General features: G+C 40.4%; 1 protein-coding gene across 1 annotated transcript in view; it reads right to left on the bottom strand.

Moving 5' to 3' along the window:
• LOC128379904 (calcium/calmodulin-dependent protein kinase type II subunit beta) overlaps positions 1–12,301 on the bottom strand; it is a 49,871-nt gene that overhangs the window by 8,983 nt on the left and 28,587 nt on the right. Inside the window, 1 exon segment of the mRNA XM_053339542.1 lies at positions 5,067–5,094. Coding sequence (XP_053195517.1) covers positions 5,067–5,094 — 28 coding nt within the window.

Genomic DNA, 12,301 nt, shown 5'->3' with positions numbered 1-12,301 from the left:
GTAGATAGATAGATGGATAGATGGATAGACAGATAGATAGATAGGTAGATAGTTAGATAGGTAGATAGATAGGTAGATAGATAGGTAGATAGATAGATAGATAGGTAGATAGATAGATAGATAGATAGGTAGATAGATAGATAGATAGATAGATAGATAGATAGATAGATAGATAGATAGGTAGATAGATAGATAGATAGATAGATAGATAGATAGATAGATAGATAGATAGATAGATAGATAGGTAGATAGATAGATAGATAGATAGATAGATAGATAGGTAGATAGATAGATAGATAGATAGATAGGTGGGTGGGTGGTTGGGTAGGTAGGTAGGTAGGTAGGTAGGTAGGTGGATGGATGGATGGATGGATGGATGGATAGATAGATAGATAGATAGGTAGATAGGTAGATAAGTAGATAGATAGATAGATAGATAGATAGATAGATAGATAGATAGATAGATAGATAGATAGATAGATAGATAGATAGATAGATAGATAGATAGATAGATAGATAGATAGATAGATAGATAGATAGATAGATGGATAGATAGATAGATAGATAGATAGATAGATAGATGGATAGGTAGATAGATAGATAGATAGATAGATAGATAGATAGATAGATAGATACACAGATACATAGATGATAGATAGATAGATAGATAGATAGATAGATAGATAGATACACATTTTTGTTTGTGTGTGTCTGTGTGTGTGTGAAAGTCTGCCAGGTGCCATTCAAAGTAAAGATTTGAGAATTAATAATCACTTAGTCTAATGAAATTAATATGGATGTATAGATAAGATAGATAAATAGATAGATAGATAGTAAGATAGATAGATATAGATAGATAGATAGATAGATAGATAGATAGATAGATAGATAGATAGATAGATAGATAGATAGATAGATAGATAGATAGATAGATAGATAGATAGATAGATAGACAGATACATAGATAGATAGTTAGATACATAGATAGATAGATAGATAGATAGATAGATAGATAGATAGATAGATAGATAGATAGATATATAGATAAATAGATAGATAGATAGATAGATAGATAGATAGATAGATAGATAGATAGATAGATAGATAGATAGATAGATAGATAGATAGTTATATAGATAGATAGATACACATACACAGATACATAGATGATAGATAGATAGATTAGATACATAGATACATAGATGATAGATAGATAGATAGATAGATAGATAGATAGATAGATAGATAGGTAGATAGATAGATAGATAGATAGATAGATAGATAGATAGATAGATAGATAGATAGATAGATAGATAGATAGATAGATAGATGGATAGATAGATAGATAGATAGATAGATAGATAGATGGATAGGTAGATAGATAGTTAAATGTTACTACTGTAATGTAATGACTCAGCTCATCATGTAGTTCAGAAGCAAATGTGGAGACTTTGAGCTTTAGCATTTAACCTTTGTGTCGTCCTCCCGGGTCAAATTGAACCTGTTTTGACTGTTCCTCCCTCCCTCCCTCCCTCCCTTCCTCCCTCCCTTCCTTCCTCCTTCCCTCCCTCCCTTCCTTCCTTCCTTCCTTCCTTCTTCATCCCTTCCTTCTTTCCTTTCCACACTTCCATCCTTCCTCCCTCCCTCCCTCCCTTCCTTCTTCCTCCCTTCCTTCCTTCTCCCTCCCTCCTTTCCTTCCTCTCTTCCTTCTTTCCTTTCCTCCCTTCCTCCCTCCTTTCCTTCCTTCCTTCTTCCTCCCTTTCTTCCTTCTTCCTCCTTTCCTTCCTACCTTCTTCCTTTCTTTCCTCCTTTCCTTCCTTCTTCCTCCCTTCCTTCCTTCTTCCTCCCTTCCTTCCTTCTTCCTCCTTTCCTTCCTTGACTCGAGGACAACAGGAAGGTTAAAAAAACACAAAAGTCTGACTTTAGACAATCAGGGTAATCTCTAATGAACGTCTCACAATACGTTTTTCTTCATAAGCTGCAGGTGTTGCTTGAGTTCAGACCACTTCTCAATGCACATTGAGTTAATGGTCATTATGTGCTGGTGTGTCAATGTTAATATGGTGCCATTTATTCAATTAATCGGCTAATTGAGTCTATAAGTTTTAATTAAAGTAGTTATTAACAGTCATTGTCCTTTCCCCAGAACACAAGTCGGCATCTAAATCAAATTAAATTGCTTGTAGTTCCCAAGCTGCATATTTGTGTGTATTTTAGAAACACTTAACATTTGGCTTTTTTTTTTTTTTTTGTATGATAGATGCATTCATTAATAATTTATGCCACTTGGGGGCAGCGGTACAAGCTGAAACACAACGTTCACATTTTAATTGCCAATTTAAAATGTTGCTAATGTATCTATCTGACCTTCTTGATTGAACCTTTAACCACAGCTCTAATGGTGGAAACACTGGGGTGACATTACACTGGATTTAAGAGCTCCTATTAAATCTCCCCTTTGAGGGTATTTGCTGTGATTTTTAGGGGATTGTCCATTGATCTGAGGGCCTAGTATACCTAATAGAAACCCTAATAGTTCAAAAAATGTTCCATTGGAATAAAAGCCCTTTAATCTGATGGCCTGTTATACCAAAACCAAAAGCCCACTACTCCGAAGCCCCAATGCTCCAAAAATAGACACTCAGGTATTGAAGTTAAAGTCCGTGTAAAGTCGGAATAAATATGTGTTCTGAGTTTGACATACCACAGAAAAGTGTGTTGTTAACCACCCTGCCAAATTTGAATGATTAAAAAAATCGCTAAATATATGAAATTAGGCTTCAAAGTTGTGTAAAAATCAGCCTCTTTCTCTGCTCCCAAACGCTGTGGGTGTGGCCGTCGAGTCCGCTGAAGCCCCGCCCCCTACCAAGTGTCACCTGTCAATCAAAGTCACCACCTCTACCAGAAACATGGACGCTACGTCTGAGAGCTTTCTGCTGCTAGCTCGGCGGCTAGCTCGGTGGCTAACTCAGCTAACTGGCTAACTGTAGCCTGTAGTAGTAGTAGTGTGTGCTGAATGTATTTATACCTCTACAGCAGCAGGGGCGGGTTTATGCTAACGCGGTGGTGATTTTCAGACCCGTCCACTAAATCCTGAACACAGAAATCTTGAAGCAAAGTTTGTGACCTGATCTGTCATCTTTTGTCTGAGTGTATTTTGATGTGACAATGCTATGGTGAAGGTCTGATACAGTAGGTTAAGTACAAAACCCACTTGGTTAGGGTTAGGAAAAGGTCAACTGCTAGCTGCCAACCTTTACTGGGAGAGAACGTATTATCTGGCCTCTGGAGCAGTCGGCTTTTATTTTCGGGGATAACGGGCTGTTGGACTAAAGAGTTTCGGTCCAATGGGAAACTTTTTAAACTGTTGGGGTTTGATAATAAAGGACCGTCGGACATATGGCACGGCACCAATGTTTATCCTTCCAGCAATCCCACCAGAGGGATAAACAACCGCTCAGCTGTAAAGTAAAATTTTAAAATCCATCATCTATGCAGCCTGAGTGAGAAATCTGCACACACTCTTCCTCCACCTTAAGCAAGGAGACTCACATGTGACTCCACTTGACGAATGACTCAGGCGACCTACGTGTGAACTCTGCAAACCACCATCGGATAACTGAGCGGCTGCAGCTTTAGTGCGTGGAAACAAGCTGATTGCATTTTCATTTGTGGCAGGAGAACAAATAGAGAATTATAGTAATTCACTGAATCCGCCCGCTTTGTAGTGTTTAGACCGGTAAGCAACCTAATCACTACTAGATGCTATACAGTAGTTGGTTTTCTCTCTGATACAGTTTCATATTGTCAGTTTCCTGTCTGATATCTGAGCAACAAATAGTACATCCGCCAGGTAAAAATGATATACTTCCTACTACTCGTACTAACTCTGACGTCATTTGAAGTATGTAGTGTGTTTCAACTGTGTAGTATGTGATTTAGAGTATGTGAGAAGTTCCTGGATGGTTTACTAGATTCTCCAGAAATGCAGAGTATGCATCAAGAGCTGACTACTCACACTCACATTACCCAAGATGCAACGCAACTACTCACACTCACATTACCCAAGATGCAACGCTACTACTCACACTCAAATTACCCAAGATGCAACGCAACTTCTGAAAAAAACCCAAAATACCAACGTCACAGATCACCACCTCGGTGGTTTCAAGTTAGCTACAGCGAGGGTATGTTTACTCCCTGTTTTCAAAATAAAAGCACCAGTTCTATTGTTATGGTAAAAGGTAACGGGTGTTTTATTTTGTGAAAATGACAGGAAGTACGTTACTCGCTACGGCTAACTTGAGCGGCTCCAAATTTATTTGGACAAATTAGCGTCACATTGTGGATCTAAAGGGCTACTTTACTTTCTTCCTAAAAAGGTTAGAAATGTGGATAAAGTGGTATATTTACAGAGTTAGAGCTAAAATGAAATCATCTTCAGCCTGATGATTTCAGCTCGGGTAGGAACCAAATGCATTGTGGGTTATCGTGTAGTTTACTACAGTGTAAACGGTCTGCTGACTATCTGGTCCTTTAGTGTGTAGTATAGAAATATGTAGTATAGAAGTGTGTAGTATGTACTGTAGTATGCGGTTTCGAACACAGCCTCTGTTTTCACCATGCTAACAGCGAGGGATGGTAAAGGGATTGGTAAATTGGTAAATTGGTCGGTCTACCACTTTGGTCCAGATTGAAATATCTCAGGAAGTGTTACATTGAACAGGAAGTTTTCAGTCAACCTGTAAAATATATCTAAATCTACCTGATGGATTGTCTTTTTCTAGAATTTTATTTAAAGGTATATAAATCAGGGACAATGTTAAATAGTCACCCTAAAGGAACATAAAAAGATTTAGTTTTAGGCATACAAATAATACATAAAAAAATAAGAAGACTAAATCTGAATAAAAGCAAAAAACAATGCAAAAATCCACACATACACACACAAGCTAACGAAGACTCAGCTCAAACAGCAGACAGTTGCTACAGACAGAAACAACATTAAGCAGCAACACTAACACCAATGAAACTGATTACACCAGACTCTTAGTTTATCCTGCAACCTTTCAATTTTTCATCATTTGTCCAACACTTTAGTTTATGATCAGATATCTGCAAACTAATGACAAGCCTCAGCTGAATTGCATTTAGTGCTCATTAGCCAAGCGTGCCAAAGCATTAAACTAAGGCTGACCACACATTTTCACAGTTGACTCATAAGTTGGCACTTCAGACCGATGGACTGGAGCGGATGGGGGGGGGGGAGGTTGCGGAGAGAGTGCATGCTGGTGGTATCATATTCTGAACTTATAGGCCTACATAGTAAACAATGTTACATTATTAATTGGTTTCTTTACTCAATACGGCTTCTTATGAGAAATATTATTCATGTCTCTGCCCAGTTATCACAGTTTTAAAATCAAGCAGCCGCCCCCCCTCTACTCTCCCTACTGTGCCTGAGCTCGAGCTGCTTTCATGGCTGCAGACTCTCAGGCTGTGTTCGAAACCGCATACTTCTATACTACATACTTCTATACTACATACTACATACTTCTATACTACATACTATTATTCTACATACTTCTATACTACATACTACATACTTCTATACTACATACTACATACTTCTATACTACATACTACTATACTACATACTACATACTTCTATACTACATACTACATACTTCTATACCACATACTACATACTTCTATACTTCTATACTACATACTACATACTTCTATACTACACACTTCTATACTACATACTACATACTTCTATACTACATACTACATACTTCTATACCACATACTACATACTTCTCTACTACATACTACATACTTCTATACTACATACTTCTATACTACATACTACATACTTCTATACTACATACTTCATACTTCTATACTACATACTTCTATACTACACACTTCTATACTACATATTACATACTTCTATACTACATACTACATACTTCTATACTACATACTACACACTTCTATACTACATACTACATACTTCTATACTACATACTTCATACTTCTATACTACATACTACACACTTCTATACTACATACTACATACTTCTATACTACATACTACATACTTCTATACTACATACTTCTATACTACATACTACATACTTCTATACTACATACTTCTATACTACATACTACATACTTCTATACTACATACTACATACTTCTATACTACATACTTCTATACCACATACTACATACTTCTATACTACATACTTCTATACTACATACTACATACTTCTATACTACATACTTCTATACTACATACTTCTATACTACATACTATTATTCTACATACTTCTATACCACATACTACATACTTCTATACTACATACTACATACTTCTATACTACATACTTCTATACTACATACTACATACTTCTATACTACATACTACACACTTCTATACTACATACTACATACTTCTATACTACATACTACATACTTCTATACTACATACTACACACTTCTATACTACATACTTCTATACTACATACTTCTATACTACATACTACATACTTCTATACTACATACTACACACTTCTATACTACATACTTCTATACTACATACTACATACTACATACTTCTATACTACATACTACATACTTCTATACTACATACTACATACTACATACTACATACTATATACTTCTATACTACATACTTCTATACTACATACTTCTATACTACACACTAAAGGACCAGATAGTAAGCAGACCGTTTACACTGTAGTAAACTACACGATTACCCACAATGCATTTGGTTCCTACCCGAACTGAAATCATCAGGCTGAAGCTGATTTCATTTGAGCTCTAACTCTGTTCGTGGGGCAGGAGTGAGAACTTAACCCTCCTGTTGTCCTCGAGTTAAGGAAGGAAGGGAGGAAGAAGGAAGGAAAGGAGGGAGGAAGGAAGGAAAGGAGGGAGGAAAGGAGAAAGGAAAGGAAGGAAGGGAGGTAGGAGGGAGGGAGGGAGAAAAGAAAAGAGGAAGGGAGGAGGAAGGGAGGAAAGAAAAGAAGTAAGGGAGAAAGGAAAGGAAGGAAGGAAGGTAGGAGTGAGGGAGGGTAGGAGGGATGGAGGGAGGGAGGGAGAAAGGGAAAGAGGAAGGAAGGAAGAAGGAAGGAAAGGAGGGAGGGAGGAAGGAAAGGAAGAAGGAAAGGAAGAAGGAAAGGAGGAAGGAAAGGAAGGAAGGTAGGTAGGAGGGAGGGAGGGAGAAAGGGAAAGAGGAATCGAGGTAGGATGGAAAGAAGGACAGAGGGAGGAAGGAAGGAAGGAGAGAAGAAGGAAGGGAGGAAAGAAGGAACAGTCAAAACAGACGGGGTCAATTTGACCCGGGAGGACGACAGGAAGGTGGAACACAGAAAGAAGGTTTATCTATCTGTCTAAATATCAAGAACATAGGTTTTTATTCCAGGTTGCTCAGATTTGCATCCTTGTAGTCGGTCAGATGGAGGTTGGATTACGTTCCCGCCACAAACGAACCACTCCAGAGTAAAGTTGTTACCGAGCAGAGACTCTGCCCAAAGGAATCACATCAAGGAGGAAAACCAATCAGAGTCTCATTCAACCAGACTGAACGAGGAAGGTCTGAAATCACATTTCCTGTTCGAAACATCAGTTTAACCTATTTAAAGGAACTGTGGCTGTTGTCCAAGCTCAAGGAACAGAACTGAGTTAGTGTGAAGTCTCTACATTTAATTACGAGTCCAGAAGTGATCGGAAGTGATTTGAAACAGCTGTGAGTTCAGCCGAGGTGGTTTGTAAACTGGTGCAGCGTCTTAATGAGTCTGAGCTCCTCCAGAGGGAAGAAGGAAGGGGGAAGGGAAGGAAGGGAGGAAAGGAGGGAGGAAGGGAGGAAAGGAAAGAAGGAAGGGAGGAAAGGAAAGAAGGAAAGGAGGAAAGAAGGAAAGAGGGAGAAAGGAAAAGTGGAAAGGAGGAAGGAAGGAAAGGAGGTAGGAAGGAAGGAAGGAAGGAAGGACGGAAGGAAGGAAGGAAGGAAGGAAGAAAAGGAGGAAAGAAGGAAGGAAAGAGGGAGAAAGGAAAGTGGAAGGGAGGAAGGAAGGAAGGACAGAAGGAAGAAAGAAAGGGGGATGGAGGAAGGAAGGAAGGACAGAGGAAAGAAGAAAGGTAGGCGGAGGAAAGAAAGAGAGAAGGAGGGAGGGAGGAAGGAAGGAAGGAAGGAAGCAAGGAAGGAAGGAACGAAGGAAAGAAGGAGAGAGGGAGGAAGGAAGAAAGACTGGGTCATGACAAGCAGGTGAATTGGAAACTCTTCTTTCCTTCCTTCCTTCCTTCCTTCTTCCTCCCTCCTTTCCTTCCTTCTTCCTTTCTCCCTCCCTCCTTCCCTTCCTTCTTCCTTTCCTTCCTTCTTCCTCCCTTTCCTTCCTTGACTCAAGGACAACAGGAGGGTTAATGTGTGTTAAACTGGAGACACTCATGCCCCCTTACGAACCTGAAGCAAACACACTGCTTCAAACTAAACATACAGATCAACGTCCAAATGAACAAAAAGTTGTGTGTGCTGAGCTGAAAGTGAAACAGTGGGAGTTTTGACCATGAAAGGAGGCCGTCGGTGATAGATGGAGAAGAAAGAGGAGAAGAGGAGAAGAGGAGAAGGGAAGGAGGATACAGTCTGGTGGGAATCACTGGATGATGCGGGAGGATAACACACTGCTCAGGAGAGGCTCAGACAGACATGGAGGGAGTGATGGATGAAAAAGAAAAGCAAGACGGAGCAGACAGTAAAGAGAAAATGAGTGCTGCTCTTCATCAAAACAAGTCCGAGAAGTAGCCAGAAGAGACAGCTCGAAGGACAGGAAGAAGAAGATTGTGTGGGGAGCTCAAAGAGAGTGACGACAGGAGGAAGAAACTTTTACGAAAAACTACTGAATTTTGAGAGAGACCAAATATTGAAAATGTCCTCCAACACTGCTGCTGTCTGTTCCTCCTCCAACTCTACGGAGAACAGACGAAAGACGTCGAGACAAACAGATGTGGAGGCTGTGTGATTGGGGAACCGCCAACCCCCATCTGTGTTAATTGGGTATCATCCAGACATTATAGATGCACATTTAAACCTGCAGTAACTGATTTTTGGCCACTAGGGGGCAGCAGAAACAACCGAAGTGAGTGTTTTAGGTTGATTTGTTGAACTTATTTCCTCATCCAGCAGTTACTGATTAACATGATGATTCATTAGGAGTTGTGTTTCTGTCCATCTGCTGAATGTAAAGTCCAGTATTCACTCTCTTTAGCTCTGTTTTATACTCTATACCAACTCCTGAGGGACATATCTGGAGCTCTTTAGCTGCTAAATGCTCCACTAATGGCGCTTTTCCACTACACAGTTCCAGCACGGCTCGGCTCGACTTGACTCGAGTCAGTTTTTTCTGCGTTTCCACTAGGGATAGTACCTGGTACCTGCTACTTTTTTAGCACCTGCTCTGCTGAGGTTCCAAGCGAGCCGAGCCGATACTAAATGTGACATCATCAGACTGCCGGCCACTGATTGGTCAGAGAGTCTTAACAGGAAGAGTCATGAGCCGTCCTACACAAGAATCAAACCCGCCATTTTTAAATACCGACAACAGCGTTACAGTGATTTGGTTTCTCTTCTCTTGCTTTGTGTGTGACAGAAAGACACATACAGCAGCAAGTACACCATCGCCTCCATGTCCTCCATTGTTTATGTGTTTGTGTCACGTATAAAACGAAGTCACGGCAGTTTCACAGAGCCGTTGCTATGACGACCCCACCCACGTTCAGTAGGTACCTTTTTGTAATGGAAAAGGTCGTTCCTGGAACCGAGCCGAGTCGTGTCGAGTCGAGCCGAGTAGTGCTGGAACTGTGTAGTGGAAAAGCGCCATACGTTCACTAGCTAGTCTACAGCTAACTGTGTCTGTTTGCTGTTTGGTGCTGAGCAGGAAGTGTATAGAGGCTTTTTAGAGCTTTTTTTCTTTGAATACAACACTATGAGAGCACTGACAATGAAACCAAAACAGTGAAGTTGCAGCCGGACAGCTAAACAATGAGCTGGAACTCAACTATAAAGCTCCGTAAAGCCGAGAGGAAGCTGCAGAGTCACTGATAAAACTCTGTAGGTTCATCACTACGAGACACAACCATCATATTACACACTAACAGATCAGTTGTAGCTGCAACAAAGAGAGTGTAGGTATTAAAATCAGTATTTGGGTGGGGAAAAGTAGGATTGGTGTATCCCAATGGTAATATGTTAAAAATAGGGTAAAAAGTCACAATCAATCAATTTCCGATAAGAAAATACAAAGAAATCTGAGCTTTGCAGCAAATTGAATCTTTTGTGAAAGTACAGAGTCAGACACACTGAATCAGGAGCAAGAGAGAGTTTCTGTTGCTGTTCATTAAACACAAACAACCAGGACTAAAGAAAGCCCAAAAACAGGAGATCCACTGCAGCATATGGTGTTTATCTCCAAGGAGAGTTTCTGTTAGGAGGAGGAGGGAGGGAGGGGGGGGGGGGGTACGTTCATTTATAGTCCAACAAAAATGAACTACCTCTCTGTCTAAATGACTAAGACACATGTTGGGGAGCTTTAAGAGGGAGAAAAGAAACGCAGTGAAAATCAATGATGATGCTTTCATGGCTGCAGACCGCATACTACATACTACATACTTCTATACTACCTACTTCCATCCTACACACTAAACAACCAGATTGTAAGCAGACCGTTTACACTGTAGTAAACTACACGATTACCCACAATGCATTTGGTTCCTACCCGAGCTGAAATCATCAGGCTGAAGCTGATTTCATTTTAGCTCTAACTCTGTTCGTGGGTCTCCACTCAAAAAATGTATTCTACCTTTTGGTTTTATACATTACGTTTATTACACAAACATTATTAAACTATTTTATTGCTTGACTTTCAATTTTAACCCTGCTGTTGTCCTCAAGTTAAGGAAGGAAGGGAGGAAGAAAGAAAGAAAGAAGGGAGGAAGGGAGGAAAGGAAGAAGGAAAGGAGAAAGGAAAGGAAGGAAGGAAGGTAGGAGGGAGGGAGGGAGGAAAGGAAGAAGGAAGGGAGGAAAGGAAGGAAGGTAGGAGGGAGGGAGGTAGGAGGGAGGGAAGGAGAGAAGAAAAGAGGATGGGATGGAGAAAGGAAAAGAGGAAGGGAGGAAGAAGGAAGGAAGGGAGGAAGGAAGAAGGAAGGAATGAAGAAGGAAGGGAGGAAGGAAGAAGGAAGGAGGGAGGGAGGGAGGGAGGGAGAAACACAAAAATGAACTATCTCTCTGTCTAAATGTACGGCAGCTTTAAGAGGGAGAAAAGAAACGCAGTGAAAATGAATGATGATGTTGAATTTAGCAGGAAATGGAGGCGAGCGGGTTGCGTGCAGCTTCCACTTATGTCCTCCATCTGAGAAGCACAGTCATCACTTTTACTGAGTCACTGTCTGAATCAACAAACATCGGTCTGATTTACATACTGAAGTGTTCTGTTGCTCTTAACACCAGCACTAAAAAACATGGTGCTTTGTCCATCTGGCTTAAAAAAATGAAAAAAGAAAAAGAAAGTTATGTATTGATTATTTCTACCAATGTTCACTTGTTTCAACTCTGGTTGGGTCTCCACCAACTCCTGAGTAAAGTATGTAGCTCGTTAGCTGCTAGATAATCCACTTTCTTCACCAGCTAGTGTCAAAGTTAAAGTGTGAGCTGAATAAAGTTACAAAACCAAACCAAGGAGGGTCGTTTTTTAACATTTTTTAACATTTTTTATTCATCTTTTCTCTTTTTTTGGCTAAGTCGTTCCGATCAGCATTCCTATTATAAACTGCTGCATTCAAGAGACGCCTTAAAACACCTCGATACTTGAGCCCCTTTAGTCTTTTAGCTCTTTGTTGATTGTTACGCTTCTTTCTTGTTGTTGTTTAGATTTGAATTGTGGAGCTAGGCTTCACAAACTGTGTTTCAAGATTTCTGTGTTCAGGATTTAGTGATTAGCATAAACTCGCCCCTGCTGCTGTAGAGGTATAAATACATTCAGCACACACTACTACTACTACAGTCTACAGTTAGCCAGTTAGCTGAGTTAGCCGGCGAGCTAGCCGCCAAGCTAGCCACCGAGTTAGCCACTGAGCTAGCCACCTGAGCTAGCAGCAGAAAGCTCTCAGACGTAGCGTCCATGTTTCTGGTAGAGGTGGTGACTTTGATCGACAGGTGACACTTGGTAGGGGGCGGGGCTTCAGCGGACTCGGTGGCCTCGCCCACAGCGTTTGGGAGCAGAGA

This window comes from Scomber japonicus, chromosome 19 (genome assembly GCF_027409825.1).
Source record: "Scomber japonicus isolate fScoJap1 chromosome 19, fScoJap1.pri, whole genome shotgun sequence".
Taxonomy (NCBI): Eukaryota; Metazoa; Chordata; class Actinopteri; order Scombriformes; family Scombridae; genus Scomber; species Scomber japonicus.
Note: the sequence above shows the minus strand (reverse complement) of the source record. Positions and strands in the feature narration are given on the sequence as shown.